This window comes from Palaemon carinicauda, chromosome 27 (genome assembly GCF_036898095.1).
Source record: "Palaemon carinicauda isolate YSFRI2023 chromosome 27, ASM3689809v2, whole genome shotgun sequence".
In the NCBI taxonomy this organism is placed as follows: Eukaryota; Metazoa; Arthropoda; class Malacostraca; order Decapoda; family Palaemonidae; genus Palaemon; species Palaemon carinicauda.
This window is the reverse complement of record NC_090751.1, coordinates 85,759,146-85,783,941: the sequence shown is the minus strand read 5'-3', so window position 1 is coordinate 85,783,941 and position 24,796 is coordinate 85,759,146. Positions and strand designations below refer to the sequence as shown.

The 24,796-nt window shown below is 42.2% G+C and overlaps 1 protein-coding gene across 1 annotated transcript in view; it reads right to left on the bottom strand.

Annotated features, from left to right (window-relative positions):
• Positions 1-1,280: 1,280 nt before the first annotated feature.
• Ube4A (Ubiquitination factor E4A) overlaps positions 1,281-24,796 on the bottom strand; it is a 91,596-nt gene continuing 68,080 nt past the window's right edge. The window contains exons 14-15 of the mRNA XM_068351209.1: positions 13,726-13,910; positions 1,281-2,488 (exon numbers count right to left, since the gene is read on the bottom strand). Coding sequence (XP_068207310.1) covers positions 13,728-13,910 — 183 coding nt within the window. The 3' untranslated portion in view covers positions 1,281-2,488; positions 13,726-13,727. The remainder of the gene's footprint in view (positions 2,489-13,725; positions 13,911-24,796) is intronic.

Below are 24,796 nucleotides of genomic sequence, written 5' to 3'. Positions count from 1 at the left end.
ATGTGGTTCCATTTGGGGTGGGAGACAAATGTGTTCAAGAATGTGGTATCCTTGAGAAACTTACCATTGATGTGAATGAACTGTTGAATACATCTTGTCTACCTTTCTTAGGAGGGATTATGGACTTCATGGTTTTTAGATAAAATTATTCCTGTAGCCCTTTATACTCAATAATTCAGTATTTAGTTCATAATCTTTTGAATCTGTATTAAAAGTCCTATTATGTCAGCGGGTAATTTGAAATACATTATTGTTAATTTCCTTTCTTTAAAGATTCATAACTTTTCAAGTGATGGTTGATATGTTGGTAGTGTGAAATAGATCTGTCATGGTTCGTTCCATATTAGTTGTCCTCAGTTTTGTGCTTTGTATATGATCTCGCTAATTAGAATTTTTAATTGTGAAGTATAGACCTTTATATTTATAGTCTATATTTTTAGCCAAATCTTGTACAGAGAATTCAAGATTAATCACATTTGACCCTGGACTTTTGGATGGAATACTTTTGAAAGGAAGGTTAGGAGGTGACTATACTTTTCTTTTTATTTAATATATATAACTCATTATCGAATTTTGTTATACTGTTCCACTATCCCTACATCTTCAGCAGTGTGGTAGTCAAATAATTTAATCCCTGGGTAGAATTCAATGAACTAATTGTAGGTTTTAACTTTCAACTCAAATTTTAAAGAGGCAGTGTTGTCAGTACAAGGGACCCCTGGCCATCCCTTGTCTAGGTTATAGCTCAGCTCATGTATTGTTGGGCTAGATATAGTATCTGGGAGGTTTGTTGGTTGATCTCTTTTTTTTTTTTCTTTTTTTATACAAGATAATGGCTGTGTGAATTATGGGTAAATACTGAAAGAATGAATTTTAGACTAAAAAATAAAATTTGACTGTTAAATCTTGTAAATAAAACTGTTCATGCTGTATAAAGAACACATTTGCTTTGGCCAATAGTTATTTTACAGTAATATTTCTGAAAGCAGTTGGAATTCTTGATTACTCAATTTGTATGTTATAGAATTTGGCTTTTGTTACTGCATCATATCAAATGCCTAATTATCTTGATATGGTGAAGAGGTCTCAATGTGGTAATACAAGTGTGTCAATGATATCAATGGTATAAGCATGAGAGTTGATCTTCAAGTTTTTTTTTTTTCTTATATTAAGCTTGTTTATTCTGGTATTCAATGAAGATAGGGCTTCAAAATATTTAATTCCACATGTACAGATAATGAAAACTATCTAGAATATTTTTTAGGGAATAAGAATAATACTTTTCAAAACAAAATATATTTCCTTTTTATGTCTAATTACATTGTAAAAAGAATAAACTAGTAGGATTTTCATGATGAGACAGCAAACCCAACAAAACTCTGCTGTAAATTTCAACTTTCTTAAGTTGGTTGAGACTTACAACAAGGTGGAGTGGAGTAAATAAAAGTTTTCAGATATAACATGCTATAATATCTAATTAACAAATACAGTACAGTAGTTGCATAACAATGTTGCCAGCGTATGTACAGATCCATCTTGGCTTTCATAATCATATATATTTAAATAATTTGGTCTTGATTAATATAATCTTTTTTCTATGACAAATTAAGTCATTTAATACACCATTGGTGTAATTTTTGTGGCATATATGAAAAAATTTAGTTACACCCTATGAACGTATAATACAATTACCGACAAGTGGTGAAACGTTTGATGGTATCAAGCTCTGAAAAAATATACATGTACAGTTTAAATACTGTATGTAAACAACTAGGCAACAGCCAGTAGAAAAGTGCTTTTACTCGATTCTTAATTACCATAATCGCTAAGAATAATTTTTTTCTCAATTTCACGATATAAAATGGTAAAACAAAAAAATGCAAGTACAGTACATGTCTTTAACAAAAATTGTGTATAACCCAGTAAAACTGTGCTTTAGTTAACAAATTCACATAAATAATTTTCCATCTGTTTTAAACAATAGACTGGTCTTGGTCCAAGTAAAAATTTGCGATGAATTTGGAGTTTATAATACATTATCACACTTTTAAGATGACAAAACCAGTTAACTCGCCACAAAATTAAAATATTAATGATGCACATCTGCATTTACTTGAACGTTCATCCATCTTATGGGCAAAGTTCATTTGAAGATTATGCATGTCTAAACAGTAACAGCTTAATTATCTTAAGTTATGCAATCATGATTTAAAAACTATTAAATGCCTACATGAGTCTGGATTGCGGGTAGGAGTCATCTGTCTTTTTAGTTGGGATTTTTTATTCACTGAACTTGAAAATTAAATGTCAGTATATATTCGTAATTAAGGGTGTAGTAATTACTGAGTTTGACAAGGTTTTTTCTTGCAATCTACATTTGCTTGAAGAGTAAAGGTAATCCTATTGTAGATTTTCCAAGTTATTACTGTATGCAGGTACTGATATTCCAATACGGAAAACTGCTTTCAGGAATCATCTTCAGGAAAAGCTGGAAAAAAAATAGTTTTGAAATGTAGAAACTGAAAGAAAGACTTTAACAATTTCTAAAATATATATACCAGTAGCAATGATTCAAGCCAAATATTATTTGTTCCTATATGCATACAAACCTTTTGTCTTAAAATGGGTACAGTGAAACCTCTAGATACAAAAGTTTCTGTATACAAATAACTCGTTTTATGAAACGACAAAAAAATATTTTCGCCTCATTATGAAAAAATACTCGGGATACAAAACTAAATTCGCCAGGCCACCAAAAACTTAAAATTCATATTCCGCCCAAACTTTAAACTCGCCACAATCGTCCCATTGGTTAGCTCCCTAGCCTGAGGCTAGTTACTGCCATAAGATCCTGCTCTCCTATTGGTCTCCGTCTGCTTATGTCCCCTCTAGCCTATACCATTTCGTTTTGGCATTTGCCATCGTTCGGATTGAAAATGTGTTGGAGATTTTGATTTTGTACTTATAATTTTCGTGTTGTTTTATTAAACCCATAATTGTATGTTGCGTTTATGGATCTGGAGAAAGCGTATGATAGAGTTGATAGGGAAGCAATGTGGAATGTGATGAGGTTATATGGAGTTGGTGGAAGGTTGTTGCAAGCAGTGAAAAGTTTCTACAAAGGTAGTAAAACATGTGTTAGGATAAGAAATGAAGTGAGTGATTGGTTTCCGGTGAGAGTGGGGCTGAGACAGGGATGTCTGATGTCGCCGTGGCTGTTTAACTTGTATGTTGATGGAGTGGTGAGAGAGGTGAATGCTCGAGTGCTTGGATGAGGATTAAAACTGGTAGACGAGAATGACCATGAATGGGAGGTAAATCAGTTTTTGTTTGCGGATGATACTGTACTGGTTGCAGACACAGAAAAGAAGCTTGGACGATTAGTTACAGAATTTGGAAGTGTGTGTGAGAGAAGGAAGTTGAGAGTTAATGTGGGTAAGAGTAAGGTTATGAGATGTACGAGAAGGGAAGGTGGTGCAAGGTTGAATGTCATGTTGAATGGAAAGTTACTTGAGGAGGTGGATCAGTTTAAGTACTTGGGGTCTGTTGTTGCAGCAAATGGTGGAGTGGAAGCAGATGTACGTCAGAGAGTGAATGAAGGTTGCAAAGTGTTGGGGGCAGTTAAGGGAGTAGTAAAAAATAGAGGGTTGGGCATGAATGTAAAGAGAGTTCTATATGAGAAAGTGATTGTACCAACTGTGATGTATGGATCGGAGTTGTGGGGAATGAAAGTGATGGCGAGACAGAAATTGAATGTGTTTGAGATGAAGTGTCTAAGGAGTATGGCTGGTGTATCTCAAGTAGATAGGGTTAGGAACGGAGTGGTGAGGGTGAGAACGGGTGTAAGATATGAGTTAGCAGCTAGAGTGAATATGAATGTGTAGAGGTGGTTTGGCCATGTTGAGAAAATGGAAAATGGCTGTCTGCTAAAGAAGGTGATGAATGCAAGAGTTGATGGGAGAAGTACGAGAGGAAGGCCAAGGTTTGGGTGGATGGATGGAATGAAGGAAGCTCTGGGTGATAGGAGATTAGATGTAAGCGAGGCAAGAGAGCGTGCTAGAAATAGGAATGAATGGTGAGCGATTGTGACGCAGTTCCGGTAGGCCCTGCTGCTGCCTCCGATGCCTTAGATGACCGCGGAGGTAGCAGCAGTAGGGGGATTCAGCATTATAAAGCTTCATCTGTGGTGGATAATGTGGGAGGGTGGGCTGTGACTCCCAAGCAGTACCAGCTGAACTCCGATGAGTCCCTTGTTAGGCTGGGAGGAACGTAGAGAGTAGAGGTCCCCTTTTTATTTTTGTTTCTTTGTTGATGTCATCTACCCCCCAAGATTGGGGGAAGTGCCTTGGTATATGTATGTATGTATAATTGTAGTCATAGGTACCAAGAATGTTCTTGATGTTCAAGGAAAGAAGATACTATATGTGGAGACAAAGTTGGTGATAAACAAGAAGTATGAGGGTCGCATGCAGTCAAGTATGATTGCTAAGGAGTATGGCTGTAATCCATTGACAATAGGCAACATCCTCAAGCAGAAGGAAGCCATCAAAGCAGCAATATCTAAGGCCGTGACTTTTTTCAAGTAAGAGGAGCCACATCCATGATGAGATGTAGAGACTACTATTCCCCTGGATTAAGGAAAAGGAAATCGCTAGAGACTCAATCACCGTCTCGGCAATCTGCCACAAGGCCAGCACTAATTTCTGTGATATCACGCATGCTCAGGCCGAAGACGACACAAGAGAAGGGATATCGCAGCAAGCTACCCCAAAATTTAAGGCTTAACGTGGGTGGTTTAAAAAATTCAGGAAACGGACTCATTTATTCACTGGTACAGCATGGGGAGGCTGTCAGTTCTGACACGAAAGTGACTTAACCTTTTAAGAAATTTGACAAGCTGACTCTCCAGGAAGGCTACATTCCCCCAGCAAGTCTTCAACTGTGACAAAACTGGGCTTGCTTGGGAAAAAAAAAGAGCATCGTCAGACCTATATGGCGGAAGAGAAGAATCTGCCTGGGCATAAGCCTATGAAGGACAGGCTTAACCTTGCACTCTGTGCCAATGTCAGGGGGGATTGTAAAGTAAGTCCCTATTGGTATATCATTTGAAGAGTACTCAAGCCTTGTCCCACTAAGAAGAAGCTTCCGGTGATGTGGAGGGCTAATGCGAAAGCTTGGGTAACTAGACAGTTTTTGGTAGAGTTTGTAAACCTCTGTTTCGGTCTGACTTAAAAAATTATCTGGAAGAGAACCACCTCCCTCTGGAATGTCTGCTAAATGATATCCTCCTAGAATATTTCTTTATCAAGGTTCTCTACCTAACACCACCCCACTCCTCCAGCCCATTAACCAGCATGCAATTTTGAATTTTAAGAAGCATGTTTCTAAATCACTGACAGCACAAACCTGGATGCCTGAAAACTTTTAAGTCAATCAATCGATCACCCTTCGTGAATTTTGGAAGGAGCACATCGATATTGGGATATGCCTCAGGCTTATCAATCAAGCTTGGCAGGAGGTTTCGGGGTGCACCTTGAACTCTTCATGGAAAAAGCTGTGGCCTGATGCCGTCTCCGCATGACACTTCATGTGATTCCACGTAGGCCTAGCTAAAGGTGAAGCTGTGACACTTGACGATTCTGAACCTATTCCACAACCTAAGGTTGAGGAAATCATATCACTCAGGAGGTCCATGGGGCTGGTCGCCGATGGGGACGACATTATTGAGCTTCTCGAGCACCACAAAGAGGAGCTTATGACGGATGACCTGAAGGAGATGTAGGCCATGCAACTGAAAGTCGTTCAGGAACAGTTTTCTGATGACGAGAAGGAGGACATAGATTCGACTACAACAATGGCAGAAATTAAGCAGATGCTATTTTCATACCATTAAGTGGCAGATTTCATAATAAGGAAACTAAGTGATAATGGTTTTTGGAATTTGTTAATGTATTGAGCAAATTTAAAGTGTGATGTTTTCTGCCGTTTGCCCTCCTCCTCTGCTGCAACTTTTGCTTTTGGACATTGCCTCACTCAAAACGTAAGGTTTCACATTTTCGTATCATTTTCATATTGATATTTTTCATTTATTATTGCATTTTGTTTTAATATCTATTTCATTTATAGGTACAGTATTAACGGTTAGGTTACGTATATTTTCATTCTGGTTTTACTTTTATTATAAAATTTAATGTGGTTTCCGTAGGGCCTGGAACGAATTACGCAATTTACATGTAAAACATTACATATACGAAAAAATCATGTTACAAAAGCCACTCCAGAACGAACTAATTTTGTATCCTCAGGTATTGCAGTATATCTCTCTTCAGTGGAACTGGAATAGCCATTGAATAGTTAAAAAGTTATTTGTTTATTGAGAGATGGCACGAGAGGAAAGGCATGCCTTTTACAGGATACCAACTTTTGTCCTTAACTGTAACCATCACAGATGTACTGTTACACTGTTGTGTTTCAACTGTTAGATCTTTTCATACTTTCATTTACAATAAGGTATTTTTGTGCTCTTGCTGTAACAATGGAAGCTCAGCAAAAGGTAAGCAAGTGTTGTGAGTTTTGCTCCATGTGTTGTTGTGTACCTTTAAGAGGGAGTGATTTGATGCTGTCATCCAAACCCCGCCCACCACATGCGTCATTCATGATCATCTGAAGAAAAGGACTATGAAGTCCTTTGTCTCCTATGGTGGACATCATTTTGTGCTGGTGGAAACATTACATTGCCAATGTGCTCCTATCTGGTGACTTCCATGCAATAAATTAGTGACAGCAGTAATCCCAGTGCTCACCCTGTGACAAAAATCCAAGTGCAGTGATTTGTATTGCTGTGAAGGTAGCTCTGGTAGCTTCCTCCTCTGAGGGAGCGCAGTTGTTATTGGTTGTCCAGACCATGAATTCTGTGACAGCAATGAATAAAGGTTGGCTAGGGGAGGGGGAAAAAAAAGTGGGTTCTCTCTCTTCCTCCTACCAATTTTTTTTTCCCTCCTTTTTCTTGGTCCGGCACTTCTTTCTCAAGATGAGGACACGGAAGATTGATTTTTGGTAAGGTCTTTTGCTACAAGTTCCTTAGGACTAACCATGACCCTTCTTTCAGGAGAGAGTGACTGTACCTTCAGGGTCAGTCAAGCTGTGTATAAACCTGTTATAAACCTATGATACAGTTACTCCCCTTGAACTGGAGAGTATAGCTGCCTAAACATCAGCAATGTAGTGAGGGCTGTGTTGCATCCCCCTTTTTGCTCCTCTCATGATATAAAAGTATTGTCCCTTGAACTTGTACACCGTTCTGTACAATACGTAGGTACATTTTGGGTCTTTAACAATTGGGAAACTGGTTTGACAGTGTTGGACACTGCTATTTATCAATGCAAATGAAAATTCCTACCACAGAATAATCGTGTGAAACATCCTGAAAGCTCCACTTTCATTCCTAGGATGTTTTGCACTAGTGTCCTCTTCAGTCTTTCTCAAACCAGATTGACACTACTTGATATTAAAGTTTGATCCCTAACACAAGTAAAGGATGGAATTATTGAAACCGCTGTTCCATTAAAAGTTGGAGGTAGCTTAGGAACCACTGAGAAATTGGTAGAAAGGAAGAATTGTTGGCAAAGGTAGATGATGCAAGTTTGCTTTTTTCTTCCTTCTCCTTATCACTGCAAGAATTTCCTGGGACTTCTGGCATGCATTCTTTTCCTTCAGGAAGGGGTGACATAAGTCAACAGCTGATCATTACCTTAGAATTCGGTCTGGTGGATCCATAGTCCAAGTGAGCTCGAGCATTGCACCTACCTTCTCTGCTCCTGCTGTGACCAAGGAGTGCTCTTGCCTTTAAGAGAGTGGCTTTCCACATATTAGGGGTTTGTCAAGCTAAGTGGAAGCCCAGTGAGGCAGCTACTGCTGTGGCACTGGTTGCAGGTGAGCAGTCCCCAACACTAGAGCATCACAAGCCAGCTAAAGGTAAGGTATACAGTGTCCTTGAAGCCACCCTCCACCAGGAGGACTTGATTGAGCTCAACTAGTGACCTTTTCCCAGGGATTCGGTCTGCCAATCATGAGCCTTATATGGCAGTTACTTCTGACATACTAGCAGCAGGTAATGTTCCCAAGTGGAAAGCTTTGTGCACGAGTTCATAGGGGGTAATGTCCAGGGACCGAAGAACCTTCGTAACATTCCAAGGAGAGGTTTGAGTTCCCAAGGAGGGAAAGTTTGTTCAAAACTTTCAATGAGTGGAAAGTTCCCATGAAGAGAGATCAAGCCCTTTCAGTTTAAAAACCTGGTTTATTAATCACCGTGGTGATTGCAAGGGATTCCAAAGTCAGCAATCAGAAGAATACTGGCTTTAAGTAGAGTAATATTCCCCCTATGACAGGAACCACAGAAGGTTGCCCACTTGGCTTGGTAAACCACTATGGTTGACTTTTGGAAGTATCCTGAAAGTTGTTTCGCAGTCGGTCTTGTAAAACATTATTTTCGGAGATGAGAGATAGGCAGTGAGTCATCTTGTGGAACTTTCTTATGTGTGGTTAGTGCAGATGGTTTGGCTATTCTGGAAGTTCTCTCGAACTATCCATGAGAAGGTCCAGCAGATCTGGATACCACTTAGCCTTTGGCTACTTTGGGGCTTCTAGCATTACTCGGCAGAAAAGCGCAATAATCCAATCCATCCTACAGGTGTTGGAAGGAGTCTTCCATTGCTGCCGATGGGTATGGGACTGGAGAGCAATACACCGGGAGCTTAGTGTTAAGGTGAGTGGTGAACATGTCTAGCGACGTGGGAACCCCAAAAGTCGCATGACTATTCACCACTAGAGGAAGCAAAGACCATTTGGACCCAAACTCAGGTGGTCAGTAATGATGTTCCTCTTCCCAGGAATGAATCTCCAAGATGAACACTGCATCAGTCTGTTCCCAGTGATATATCACTACTGCTAGTTGGCATAGTTGGAGGGAGACAGAGCCTCTTTGTTTGAAGATACAAGTCACTACTGTGGAGTTGTCACTCATCGGCACCACAAAGTGACTTGAGAGTCTCCTAAAAGTGGAGAAGCACCAGATGTGCCTTTTTCATTTCCATGTAACTGATGTAAAAGGCCTTGTCCTCCTGAGACCACAGGCTTGAATTTCCTCCCTTGGCATGAAGCATCCAAGAATAGAAAAAAATCTGGGGGAGAGACCTGAAGGAGGGTCGCATGTTTGAGACCACTAGCTTTAAAAAGCCCAATGCACCGTGCGAAGATTGGTCCTCCCAAAGGGGACTATCTGTCCTTAGTCAAGTCAATGTCCATGCCTAGATATATGAGGGACAAGGTTGGACTTCTTTTGGTTCAGTTGCATTCCCTGCTCTTTGCAGAAGTCAAAAAGATCTCGGTGCTTTATAAGCAAGGCTCAAGATTCTCCCAGAAGACAGTCATCTAAGTAACTCAGAAGCCTGATGCCCATGGCATGAGCTCAGGCTAAGACAAGGGGAAAGATCTGAGGTGCTGTGGAAAAGCTGAAGCATAGTACCTTGAAGTGGAAGATCCTGTCTTTGACTTGTAAAAGCAGGTACTTCCTTAAACCTGGATGGATTGGGACCTGAAAGTACACGTCTATAGTTAATGGTAGACGGAGTCTCCATTTTGAACTTTGTTTGTAAGACAAGTTCAAATGGGACAAGTCTGCGATGTTTCCAACCTCACATCAGCTTCTCTACTAAAAAAGAAGATTGCTGAGAAAAACTGGGGAGTCATCCAAGACTTCCTTTACAGCTTCGATGGCTAACATCTTGGACACTTCCTCTTGTAAGAGGAGGTTCTTTACAGATCCTTTCAAATAAAACGGTCAGACTGTCAGAGTCAGAGAAGGTGGACAATCTACGAATGGGACATAATACCCTCAACAGAATTTTCACAGTTCAGGGATTGGCCCCGAAGAACTGCCACCTTCAACAATGGCTTTGTAGTCATTCCCCTACCAGGGGTAAGCTGGGTGATTTGCCTTCCATAGCAGGAGCCTCTACAGCCACGACTCCTTTGGCCGGAAGTGTCCTCTATGGCGAACAGTGGGCCTAGGGTCTTGCCTCCTAAGCTCTTGGAAGTCAGTAAGAGAAGTAGGTTCCTTTGCTGATTAGCCTGTTTAAAAGGAGTTCCTTTTGAGCTGTTGAGGGGCAGGCATCCTTGGGGCTGAGGCATCTCTCCTCATAACAGAAGTATGATTTATCTTCTCGATAGCAATGGCCACGTCTGGAGGAGAAAACAGAGAGGGGAGTCCACTAGGTTGGAGTTCTTCAAACAGAGAAATGTTTTTTTAGGAGACAACGGTTTACTACTCTTGCCAAGACCGCATCGCGTCTTTTAAGGATGCAGTTGCCCCATAGGGAGACTGACGAAGCAGAAACTTCAGCGTCTTGGCCCCAGACCTTGATAGATCCTTGAACTGCTTCAAGATGTCCTCTTTTCGCAAGACCTCCATGACTGCGAAGCGAGACACTGCTCCTGACCAGTGATCAAGCCAGGAACAGGCCTGAACAGTGGACATAGCTGCCACCTCCTTATTTTGCCTTTTTGGTTCAGAAAAGATGGAGGGGAGGTTAGTTGATTTGTCTCTAGGTATGATAATTACCAGATTGGCAACATCAGTGTAAATAGGGAGTGGGGTCGGTTGAACGTCTAAATGAATATAAATTCTTCTTTAGTGCGATAGTGCCAATGGAGCGAACTTTAAAGATCTACTTGCTTTAACCTGTTAAGCGTCGCCCCTGGATCAGGTTGCCGCTAACGTACCGTCACGCTTTTTTTGCCCTGAGCGGTCATTTCACTAATGATAATTTTTCAAAGTTAATATCATTTCTTTATGCTTATAATTCGTATTTATATTATAGTTAAAAGTAGGGATATTAATTAAATGGTAGAGTAAAAAAAACAATTAATACTACTATTATTTCATTTCAAATGGCTACATAATACTGAATATTCTAATGGGTTCTTTTTATCTTCAATCGTAAATCTTACGCCTGGATAAGCAACAAAAGCAGAAGTCATTTTCACTTTCGGCATCAAAAGAAAACTTTGTTTCTTCAATATACTCATCACTGGAGGATTCAGAACTAGTGCTCTCATTATCAAACAGGTTATTATTATCAAATTCCTCAACCAGAATATCATTTATTCCATCTAAAGAAATTACCTTCCTCTTTAGACCGTTAATTACAAAAGGAACAACAAACAACCACTTCCGCATGAAGGCCCGAAGCGCACTGATAGGAAACCAGTTTTCTAACATCAAGCTACCTTCAGAAAAATAGTTGCCAGACATCATATAAGTTTCTATTTACAGCCCCCATATGCTGAGAGTGTTGCCAAGTGGTGATCCTATACTTACTATACGAGTAAACGTAATATCACGAGACTGACGGCTTGAAAAAGGCAATTAAAGTTATGAACGGAATATGCAGTTGAAGGCGGTACCGAGTAGATCGTGGTGAACGGTTTATCACGTGGGTGACGCTTAACAGGTTAAATAAGTTCTCTGAGGCTGAGACTTGAATGTTAAACAAGTCCAGCATGTCACAAGTTTGATTCGAGAGTGCCACGTCAAAATTCTTAGCACTCTGAGACTGAGGAAAGAAAGTGTCAATAACACAACGTCTATTGGCAATTTGAGCACAAGGAGGCTCATCTAGGCCATGTAAGCGAAGGATTAAGGTCATCATTCTGATGCAGTGAGTTGCTTCCAACCAAGACGTTGTAACCTTGAGGGGGGGCTACATCAGCTGAGCTGGTGCTTGCACACGTAACGGGGTTATCTGGAGAGTTGCCAATTAGATCATAAGTCTCTGTAATAGACTCTTGTTTTGGGGAAACTAGTGGTTCCATCTTAGTGGAGTTGTCAGAAGACTTCACTTTTCTTTGAATGTCCTTCCTTTCTCAAATAACATTTTGCAAATGGAGAGAAGAAGAGACTATGAAGGAATAGGAGTTGTGCTCACAATGAGAAAGAATGTTTCTACCTCTAGCAGTCTGTGTTGGAGTAACGGGGAGGTCTTTCTAGAGCTCGACCTGTGTGATGAGTATGACCTATCCAAGGAAGGCCCGTTACCTTAGGGCGCCTCCTGCAGGGACCATGTCTACGACATTTAGCTACTGGTACATTATTTGTATGGCAAATGATTTTTGGATTAGAATGAGGTAGTTGAGGTTTAGATGTCGAAGCCACCTGATAGTAAGCAGAAGCTGATGAAGGAACACAACCCCAAGGGGGTTCCACTTGTTTACGAACTTGAGCAGCAACAGCATGATCAGAATGTGGATTTTTGTGTGATAAGGATTACGTGGAGGAATACCATCACGCACTGAAATGATGGGTGTTCAGTGACATTGGCACAAGTAGGAACAGCAGTGCGTACAGACTTGTTAGCCAACAGAGACATAAGGGGATGGGGTGTTCTGGGACAAGTCGAGAGAACTCGTAAGAGGAGAGCAGTGTCGAGAACCCCTGGGAATGTGAGACAAGGCCACTACGATTGAGTGACGGAAGTGGATTCTCCAATACGGCTGCCTCTGTACATGGTGGAAGATGGCAGTCTTGACTCTAGGGTGTGCCATGCGTGTACAAAAACAAGAGGAGACTTTCAACACTTTAACAGGAGACACCTCTAACAGCAAAAAGTCTTCCAAACTCTGCCATAAAGGGCTCAACACTCGGAACACTAGTGGGAGGCAAAGGAGGTCTAAGCATATCAGAATAATTGGGGACCAAGACCACTGAAAATGGATTGGGCATTGAAAGTGCAGGTGCCATAGCCAAGGGATCTGTTTTATGCAGTGACTCGTGATTACTCGGTAAATGGTTAGGTAATAACACATTCACAAAATTAGTATCATCAATAATTAATTCATGGCCATTATCCTCTGTAACTGGAGCTTCAGAGGGCTTAAGAAACGAAGGAGCAGGGTGGGGGGATATCGGTGGTTACTGAAGAAAAGAGCTTACACTTCTTACTGTCACCAGAGAAAGACAAGGAAGGGGAACGATCTTCCTTGGTTTGTTTCTTGTGATGGGAACGATATCTCTCCCACAGGGAGGAGAGCCACTCCCTACAATACTCACATTAAACACCATTTGCCACAGTATAAGGGGGGAAGAGAGGATGTGGATCGACCTCAACCCAACTCGTGAAAGTGCTACAAGGGCAACCATCACGGCTGCAGCAGGGTTGTATGACTTTAGATAAGATAAGCATGAGTAGCAATGATATAAAAGCACTATAAGGGTAATCCAGTGTGGATAAGTGAACTGACCCTAGAGCGTAGAGGGAAGACCTCTTAATGTAATGATCACCAGGAGAGAAGTGGAGGTTGCATCACAGCAGCATGTAATGCCGCCCAGCAGTGGAGTTACCAAGTATAGTAACCTATTATGGTTTTAACTGAACCCTTTTTTTGATTTTGGTCTGTTCATAGAAAATTGACATAGGAGTAACCCATTTAAATGATTCCAAAGTTTGTATCCACGTAGGAATAACAGTAATTTAATATATACTCTGTTTTGCCCTTGAATAAAATATTGCAGTTTCTTATCTTTGAAAGTTCTTATCAACGGGAATTACCAGAAGAGTAGCTAACAATATTACATTCAATAAATTTTCCATTTAAAAATTGTAAGGAATACTGTACTGATTAACCTGATTATTCAACCTTTGCTGAATTTAAATATACATAAATACTTACGCTCAAGTTTCTGAAGCCTTCAACTTTTCTCTTCTTTTACTTCTTTGTTCTTCAAGCCAAGCACTGATTTTTTGTTTGAGTTCTGTGTTTGGTATAACTTCTTCCATTGTTAATGGCTGTCTGTTGAATGGATCTGACTGATCTGACAGTAGATGTCTTGCGATTGTCTGTCTGTCACAGGTAAGCTGAAAAAGAAAATTTTAAAATACTGTTGAGTATCACTGTACACATTTGTAATAAGAAAATTATATTGCCATCAATGAAAGATGTATTTTTAAATATTTAACTTAGCCGGTGAATATATAGCTGCAACTCTGTTGCTCGACAGACAAAAACTGTACAAAAAAACTCGCCAGCGATCGCTATACAGGTTGCGGGTGTGCCCATCAGCGCCATCTGTCGGCCAGATACCCAGCTCTATGTAAACAAAGACTCAATTTTCTCTCTGTCGACGTGTCGACAAGACGTACTTTACTCGCTGTTGCTAACTGGAGTTTTTCACATCATCTTTGGTGAAGTACTATATTCTGGTTTTGAGCTTTCGCTGTGCAGGGTTTTTCTTCAAATAAATCCTTGAACTCTTTTTTTGTATCGGATTCATTGTTGATGACTTAGATCGTTTTTTGGAATTTTCCCTTGACCAATTCAAAATGGCTGACCTTTCACAAGTTCCCAAGTTTAGAAAATGCAATGCTAGGGACTGTTCTAGGCGTCTTCCAAAGGCTGCTATCGACCCTCACACTGTTTGTTCCAATTGTCGGGGTAAAACCTGTCAATTGGAAGATCGGTGTGAGGAGTGCGTGGGCCTTTCGGAATTCGATTTTATCGAATTTGAAAAGTACACACGCAGGCTAGAGAGAGATAGAATTAGGAGAAGTTCTTCTAGGTCTATTGATGTTTCCTCTCCTCATGCCCCACAACCTATTCCTTCCCCTGTAGTGGTTGTTCCTAACCCCCCTCCTAGCACTCAGGAACCATCGATGGCTGACATGATGCGTGCCATCCATGCCCTGGGGGAGAGAGTTGAGTCCCTTGCAAGTGACCGCAATCAACTCATGGCGGATGTTAAGGAGCTTAAGTGCCAAAGTGCCGCGGGAAGTGAGAAAGTGCCAAGTGAAAGTGTTGTGAACAGTGTTGCGCTTGAGGGTTCGTCTGTTCGTGCCTGTCGTCCTCCTAGTCCGGGACCTCTTGCAAGCTCCCAAGTCCAGGGGAGAAGCAATGTCGCACGACGCATGGGTTCGAGAGGCTTTAATCAGCGAACAGACGTTCCCTCCATGGTATCAGGCGTATCTCCCCAAGATCGCCCCTACCTACGTAAGACGAGAGAGCCCATTTATACCTCGTCGTCTGAAGGTGTTTCTCGTAAGAAACTTTGGACCAAGGTCTCACGGCCTTTAAAGCGTAAATCGGTCCCTTCAGGACAAGTCCAACGTCCCGGTTGTAGCCACTGGGTCAGTTCGGACTCGTTGCCGTCATCTGATGACTGCTCACCGCCTAAGAGAGGCAAAGCGGTACCGCTTCAGTCACTAACACCGTCTGTCGCCGCACCTGCTCCCGTTGACCCTAAATGGGCTTTGCTGCAAGACATGCAGTCCAAGCTTACGTCTTTGATGCAGGACTTTCATGCGGAGAAGGTTGCTACCGTACCTTCTGGCCAACAACCTTCCAAGCGATCGGTTGTGCGTCCTGTTGACGCTGAGGTAACCTTCTCGCGTCTACCAGTTGAGGTGGTTCCTCCACCGATGCGATCCAGTGTGGGCTGCCAGCCGCACGTTGACGTTAAGCGACGCACGGAGGTGGTTGTTGACGTTCAGGACGTTCAACAACCATCAGAGGTGACTTGTTTTGACGCTGTGCGTCAACCTCCGCAACCCGTTGTGGTTTCCACTGCTCAACCCAGTCGATCTAGACAGTCTCGGGTGGACGCTGTGCGTCCTCGCGCTCCCATGGTTGTTGACAGTTCACAGACTGTGCAGCAGTTCCATGACGTTGCGTCCGGCTCCGTCACGCATGCACCAGTGCGACCGGACTCAGCGAACCAGACGTTGCCCACTCCGTTGCCGTTTCCTCATCAGTTTTCGGATGAGGAACTTTCTGATGAGGATGTTGCTGAACAACAAGACGATCAACAGTCAGAACTGGACGAGCCTAAGTAAACTCAACCATCTTTGGACTTTAGAAAAGTCTTGGCTATATTCAAAGAGTTGTTTCCTGACCAGTTTGTTTCTGTGGCTCCTCGTTCTCCGCCGTCAGAGTTTGTATTAGGCATGCCTTCTACCGCACCTGCCTTTACTAGACTCGTCCTCGCACGCTCGTCTAAGAGAGCTTTGCGGCTGATAGGAGACTGGTTAGAGTCCAAGAAGAGTTTAGGGAAGACAGCATTTGCCTTTCCCCCAGCTAAACTCTCTTCTAGATCGAGCGTCTGGTATGCCACGGGAGAAGTTCTCGGCTTGGGAGTTCCTGCCTCTGCCCAGGGCGACTTCTCAAGTCTTGTAGACTCTCCCCGCCGCCTTGCCATGAGACGCTCAAAGATTTGTTGGTCATCATCGGACCTGGACCACCTTATGAAAGGGATCTTTAGGGCTTTTGAAGTCTTTAACTTTTTAGACTGGTGCTTAGGAGCCCTGAGCAGGAAAATCTCTTCGACAGATAAAGATATTTCTTTGCTCATTATGTCCTGCATGGACAAGGCCGTCCGTGATGGGTCCAATGAGCTAGCTGCCTCATTCACGTCCGGAGTCCTGAAAAAGCGAGAGTCTCTCTGCTCGTTCCTGTCTGCTGGAGTTACACCATGCCAGAGATCTGAACTTCTCTTTGCTCCCCTTTCCAAGTGCCTGTTTCCAGAAGTCTTGATAAAGGAAATTGCTGCTTCGTTAGTGCAGAAGGACACTCACGATCTAGTTGCGTCCTCAGCTCGCAAAGCTCCCCCTTTGCCTTTGTTATCCGCTAGACCGAGGATAGACACTCCAGTGTCTTGCTTTATTCCGCCCTTTCGTGGCAGAGCCTCCAGCAGAGGAGGTGCTCGTGCCGAAGGGAAGCGAGGGAAGAGGAAAGGATCCAAGTCCTCTAAGGGCAGAGTCTGACTGCCCGCAACTTCAGACAGCAGTGGGAGCCAGACTCAAGAACTTCTGGCAAGCCTGGGAGAGGAGAGGCGCAGATTCACAATCTGTGAAGTTACTCAGAGAGGGGTACAAAATCCCTTTTGTACGCAAACCCCCTCTAGCAACGTCTCCCATCGATCTCTCTCCCAGGTACAGAGAGGAAGAAAAGAGACAAGCCCTGAAACTGGAAGTGTCTCTTTTGCTAGAGAAGGGAGCGGTGGTCAAAGTCTCGGACCTTCAATCACCGGGATTCTACAACCGCCTCTTCCTAGTTTCAAAGAAGACAGGAGGGTGGAGACCGGTGCTAGACGTCAGTGCTCTGAATGTCTTTGTCACAAAGACGAAGTTCTCCATGGAGACCACAAAGTCAGTCTTAGCAGCAGTCAGAAGGGAAGACTGGATGGTCTCGCTAGACCTAAGGGACGCCTACTTCCACGTCCCCATTCACTCAAGACTCCCAACCTTTTCTGAGATTCGTTTTCGAAAATGTGGTCTACCAGTTTCGGGCCCTGTGCTTTGGCCTAAGCACAGCTCCTCTCGTGTTTACGAGGCTGATGAAGAATGTGGCCAAATTCCTCCACTTATCGGACATCCGAGCCTCCCTTTATTTGGACGACTGGCTTCTCAGAGCCTCTTCCAGTCGTCGCTGTCTGAAGGATCTCAAGTGGACTCTAGATCTGACCAAGGAATTGGGACTCCTAGTCAATTTGGAAAAGTCGCAACTGGTCCCATCCCAAACTATTGTGTATTTAGGGATGGAGATTCACAGTCTAGCTTTTCGGGCTTTTCCGTCGGCCCCCAGAATAAGTCAAGCCCTGTTATTCATCCAGAACATGCTGAAGAAGGAACGCTGCTCAGTCAGGCTGTGGATGAGTCTGGTAGGGACGCTGTCATCCCTGGAACAATTTGTGTCACTAGGAAGACTACACCTCCGTCCTCTTCAATACCATCTAGCTTTTCACTGGAAAAAGGACAAGACGCTAGAAGCGGTCTCGATCCCGAATTCCGAAAAGATAAAGTCTAATCTGACTTGGTGGAAGGACAATATCAACCTAAGAGAGGGTCTTCCCCTGGCTGTTCAGAATCCCAACCACGTTCTCTTCTCGGAAGCATCGGACGTGGGCTGGGGCGCGACATTAGACGGTCGGGAATGCTCAGGACTGTGGAACTCGAGTCAGAGGAGCATGCATATCAACTGCAAGGAGCTGTTGGCAGTACATCTGGCCTTGAAAAGCTTCAAGTCTCTCCTTCGAGGCAAAGTGGTGGAAGTAAACTCAGACAACACCACGGCCTTGGCGTACATCTCCAAACAAGGAGGTACCCACTCACTGACGTTGTACGAGATCGCAAGGGACCTGCTCATCTGGTCAAAAGGTCAAGACATCTCCCTAGTAACGAGGTTCATCCAAGGCAACTTGAATGTCATAGCAGATTTTCTCAGTCGGAAAGGGCAAGTAATTCCAACAGAATGGACCCTCCTCAAGGATGTGTGCAAGAGACTTTGGGCCACTTGGGGCCAACCAACCATAGATCTCTTTGCAACCTCGCTGACCAAGAGGCTTCCAATCTATTGCTCCCCAGTCCCAGACCCAGCAGCAATACATATAGATGCCTTCCTCCTAGATTGGTCACATCTGGATCTCTACGCATTCCCACCGTTCAAGATTGTCAACAAGGTACTACAGAAGTTCGCCTCTCACGAAGGGACAAGGTTGACGTTAGTTGCTCCCCTCTGGCCCGCGAGAGAATGGTTCACCGAGGTACTTCGATGGCTAGTAGACGTTCCCAGAAGTCTTCCTCTAAGGGTGGACCTTCTACGTCAGCCTCACGTAAAGAAGGTACACCAAAGCCTCCTCGCTCTTCGTCTGACTGCCTTCAGACTATCGAAAGACTCTCGAGAGCTAGAGGTTTTTCGAAGGAGGCAGCCAGTGCGATTGCTAGAGCAAGGAGAGCGTCCACCATTAGAGTCTACCAGTCGAAGTGGGAAGTCTTCCGAGACTGGTGCAAGTCAGTTTCTGTATCCTCAACCAGTACCTCTGTAGCTCAAATAGCTGATTTTCTCTTATACCTGAGAAAAGGACGATCCCTTTCAGCTCCCACTATCAAGGGCTACAGAAGCATGTTGGCATCGGTCTTCCGGCATAGAGGCTTAGATCTTTCCAACAATAAAGATCTTCAAGACCTCCTTAAGTCTTTTGAGACCACCAAGGAGCGTCGTTTGGCTACCCCTGGATGGAATTTAGACGTGGTGCTAAGATTCCTCATGTCAGACAGGTTTGAGCCGTTACAATCAGCCTCCCTGAAAGATCTCACTCTAAAGACTCTTTTCCTGGTATGCTTAGCCTCGGCTAAAAGAATCAGTGAGATTCATGCCTTCAGCAAGAACATCGGATTTTCGTCAGACAAAGCCACCTGTTCGCTGCAACTTGGTTTTCTAGCCAAAAATGAGCTGCCTTCTCGGCCTTGGCCTAAATCTTTCGATATTCCCAGCTTATCGGAGATCGTAGGCAATGAACTAGAAAGAGTCTTATGTGCTGTTAGAGCTCTTAAGTTCTATTTAAAGCGTACCAAACCTTTACGAGGCCAATCTGAAGCTTTATGGTGTTCAGTTAAGAAACCATCTTTGCCTATGTCAAAGAATGCTTTATCGTACTTTATCAGATTGTTAATACGAGAAGCTCATTCACATCTGAGTGAGGAAGACCGAGCTTTGCTTAAGGTGAAGACGCACGAAGTTAGAGCTGTAGCAACTTCCGTGGCCTTTAAGCAAAATAGATCTCTGCGAAGTATAATGGACGCAACCTATTGGAGAAGCAAGTCAGTGTTCGCGTCTTTTTATCTAAAGGATGTCCAGTCTCTTTATGAGAACTGCTACACACTGGGACCATTCGTAGCAGCGAGTGCAGTAGTGGGTGAGGGCTCAACCACTACAATTCCCTAATTCCATATCCTTTTAATCTGTCTCTTGAAATGTTTTTTAATGTTGTTTTTATGGGTTGTCCGGAAGGCTAAGAAGCCTTTCGCATCCTGGTTGATTTGGCGGGTGGTCAAAGTCATTTCTTGAGAGCGCCCAGATTAGGGGTTTGATGAGGTCCTGTTGTATGGGTTGCAGCCCTTGATACTTCAGCTCCTAGGGGTCTATCAGCATCCTAAGAGGATCGCGAGGCTCCGTAAGGAAGACGTACTTATAAGGCAGAGTAATCGTTCAAGTCGACTTCCTTACCAGGTACCTATTTATTTTGTTTTTGTTATTTTGATAACTTCTAAAATGAAATAAAAACTCTTAGCTCATAAAATGTAAACATATTTTACTGGTCTCTACTCACCATCCTGGGTGTGAATCAGCTATATATTCACCGGCTAAGTTAAATATTTAAAAATGATATTTTAATTATAAAATAAATTTTTGAATATACTTACCCGGTGAATATATAAATTAAATGACCCTCCCTTCCTCCCCAATAGAGACGCAGTGGGACGAGGAGAAAATTGAGTCTTTGTTTACATAGAGCTTGGTATCTGGCCGACAGATGGCGCTGATGGGCACACCCGCAACCTGTATAGCGATCGCTGGCGAGTTTTTTTGTACAGTTTTTGTCTGTCGAGCAACAGAGTTGCAGCTATATATTCACCGGGTAAGTATATTCAAAAATTTATTTTATAATTAAAATATCATATTTTCATCAGTGAAAATATATCAAAATGTATGAAGACAATTGTTTAAAATTGTATTGATATTTGAAACTAAATACAAAAATCTCTATAAATAAAAATGGTATTTTGAATCATAAATTTAGTATTCAGTGAATTGGCCCTTTTAGTGTAACAAATATATTGAATATGTACATGATTTTTTTTAATTTATTCAACAAAGCACAACAGCTTTAAGCATAGTTTGAGTCATCAGCCATGTATCCCTATAAAGTGTTTTCAAATATCCCACAGACTGGCAACTAAAACTACACATCCTAACTTAAACATTCATTCCCTATGGAGAAGCAGGAGGCCTATCATCTTTGGAAGGGTAACAGATCAGATTTAACCTGGAATAACTATACTCAGCTTGAGAGCTTTTGCTCAGAGAGTTTATGCTTCAACTGAAAAGCAATACAATTTAACCATAAAAGAAACCCTTTCTGGTACAACCCAGGAGCATAAGTGGTGGACTACCCTTAAATCTGCATTCTTTGGTATAGATGCAACAGTTCCTTCTTTACCTAAACCAGAGGGCTCTGTCACTCTATCCAAAGGAAAAGGCCATCCTTTTGAATAATGTGTTTGACAGTAAGCTGAGTAATGATAAATTTGACCTTCCTCATTCCTGTTTTCCTGAAGCTAAGCTAATTAGTTTAGCTTTTTGATCTTGTGAAATTAAGGCACTCTTGATGGACCTTGATGCTTATGGAGGTGTAGACCCAAATGGTAATTTTCCTTTGTTTTTAATGAAGACTGCAGATTTCTTAGCTCCAAAGTAATGTTACTTTGTGCAAGTTAACAAGAAGAGAAGCTTTTAGCACTTGTTGGAGAATGTTACTCCACTATGTAAATGTGTTTGTGGTAGCTCAAGTCCAACTGATTACCATCCAATTTCCATATCTACCGTATTATCTAAAGTTTTTGTACGTCTTTTGGCAAAACGTCTTCATAGGTTTGCCGAAGGTAATCATCTGTTCCCTAGCTTGCAATTTGGTTTTCGTAAAGGCCTTGGAGAATGTGATGCCCTTTTTACAATCTCAAATGCTGTACAGAAATCCCTTGATTGTGGCCAGGAAGTTTGTATGATTGGCCTTGATTTTAGTGCTGCCTTTGTGTTGATCATTAGGCCCTTGTTTTCAAACTCAAACAGTTGGTGGTGGGTGGGTCATTTCTTAGCATCATTATTGAATTTTTAAGTAATAGATTGCACAGAATTGTTGTTTATGGGCACCATAGTGAGTATAGGAATTTGATATCAGGTGTTCCTCAGGGTAGTGTTCTTGGCCCATTACTCTTCATACTATATACACATGACATGTGGTTTGGCCTAGAAAACAAGCTTGTTGCATATGCTGATGATACAGCTCTCTTAGCATCAATTTCATCTGAATGTAGATCTGGGGTTGTTGAATCCATTAATTGAGATCTAGCTAAAATTAGTGCATGGTACAAATTACAGGGTATGAAGTTGAATCTCATCCAAACTCAAATTATGATTGAAAGTAGGACAAGGACAGTGGCTTCTCAACATTCGGATCTCAGCATTGATAATGTTTCATTAACCCTGTATCATCATCTCCTCCTACGCCTATTGAAGGAAAGGGCCTTACTTAGATTTCGCCAGTCGTCTCTATCTTTAGTTTTCAATTCAATACTTCTCCATTCATCATCTCCTACTTCGTGCTTCATAGTCCTCAGCCATGTAGGCCTGGGTCTTCCAATTCTTCTAATGCCTTGTGGAGCCCAGATGAACGTTCGGTGAACTAATTTCTCTTAGGGAGTGCGAAGAGCATGCCTAAACCATCTCCATCTACCCCTTATCACGATCTCATCAACATATGGCACTCGAGTAATCTCTCTAATAGTTTCATTTCTAATCCTGTCCTGCCATATAACTCCCAATATCCTTCTGAGGGCTTTGTTCTCAAATCTACCAAATCTATTGGAGATTGTTTCATTGTCCTACCATGACTCAGGTCCATAGAGTAACACCGATCTCACTAAACTGATATATAGCCTTTTTTTTTTATGTAATTTCAGGCAATTTGATTTTCAAATTTTACTTAACCTAGCCATTGTCTGATTTGCTTTTTTCGATCTTTCACTAAACTCTAATTCTAAAGACCCTGTATTGGAGATGGTAGTTCCTGAATACTTAAATGATTCTACCTCATTAATCCTTTCTCCTTCCAATGATATTTCATCTTCCATTGCATACTCTGTTCTCCTCATCTCTGTCTTTCTTCTATTTATCTTTAGCCCAACCTCATGTGACATTTCATGCATTCTAAAGCATTGCAAATCATGTGGTGTTTTGCTAACAAGGACAGCATCATCAGCATACTCTAGGTCTGCTAAATTCCTATCACCAATAGAGTCCAATCCTTCACCATCTCCAACTGTTCTACTCATTACAAAATTCATGAGGATAAACAACATAGGTGACAACACATTCCCTTGAAGTACTCTGCTGTTCAATGGAATTCATTTGATAAGACTCCATACATTAACCCTATATGACTTAAAATTTTGTGTGTGATTCAAGAGAGCAAACTTACTTTCGAGAAACACATTAGGTCTGTGTCTTCTTCAATTCCCCCAAAAATGGCTTAAGAAAGTCTTTTAAGATTTTAGGTGATCAATCTATTCTGAAGAAGTGTTTTAATTCTTTCATTCTACCTTGTTTTGAGTATTGTTCTCCTGTCTGGTTTTCAGCTGCTGATTCGCATCTTAATTTGTTGGATAGGAACTTGCATACATACATACATACATATACCAAGGCACTTCCCCCAATTTTGGGGGGTAGCCGACATCAAACAAATGAACCAGAAAAGGGGACCTCGTCTCTCTATGTTCCTCCCAGCCTAACAAGGGACTCAACTGAGTTTGGCTTGTACTGCTAGGGGTGCCACAGCCCACCCTCCCACGTTATCCACCACAGATGAAGCTTCATAATGCTGAATCCCCTACTGCTGCCACCTCCGCGGTCATTTAAGGCACCGGAGGAAGCAGCAGGGCCTACCGGAACTGCATCACAATCGCTCACCATTTATTCCTATTTCTAGCACACTCTCTTGCCTCTCACATCTATCCTCCTATCACCAAGAGCTTCCTTCACTCCATCCATCTACCCAAACCTTGGCCTTCCTCTTGTACTTCTCCCATCAACTCTTGCATTCATCACCTTCTTTAGCAGACAGCCATTTTCCATTCTCTCAACATGGCCAAACCACCTCAACACATTCAAATTCACTCTAGCTCCTAACTCATTTCTTACATCCATTCTCACCCTCACTACTTCATTCCTAACCCTATCTACTCGAGATACACCAGCCATACTCCTTAGATATTTCATCTCAAACACATTCAATTTCTGTCTCTCCGTCACTTTCATTCCCCACAACTCCGATCAATACATCACAGTTAGTACAATCACTTTCTCACATAGAACTCTCTTTACATTCATACCCAACCCTCCATTTTTTACTACTGTACTCCCTTAACTGCCCCCAACACTTTGCATCCTTCATTCACTTTCTGACGTACATCTGCTTCCACTCCTTCATTTGCTGCAACAACAAACCCCAAGTACTTAAACTGATCCACCTCCTCAAGTAACTCTCCATTTAACATGACATTCAACCTCGCACAACCCTCCCTTCTCGTACATCTCATAACCTTACTCTTACCCACATTAACTCTCAACTTCCTTCTCTCACACACCCTTCCAAATTCTGTCACTAATCTGCCAAGCTTCTCTTCCGCGTCTGCAACCAGTACAGTATCATTCGCAAACAATAATTGATTTACCTCCCATTCATGGTCATTCTCGTCTACCAGTTTCAATCCTCGTCCAAGCACTCGAGCATTCACCTCTCTCACCACTCCATCAACATACAGTTAAACAACCACGGCAACACCACACATCCCTGTCTCAGCCCCACTCACCGGAAACCAATCACTCACTTCATTGCGTATCCTAACACATGCTTTACTACCTTTGTAGAAACTTTTCACTGCTTGCAACAACCTTCCATCAACTCCATATAACCTCATCACATTCCACATTGCTTCCATATCAACTCTATCATTCGCTTTCTCCAGATCCATAAACGCAACAAACTGTACACCTCCTTACCTTTTGCTAAATATTTCTCGCATATCTGCCTAACTGTAAAAATATGATTTATACAACCCCTACCTCTTCTAAAAACCACCCTGTACTTCTAAGATTGCATTCTCTGTTTTATCCTTAATCCTATTAATCAGTACTC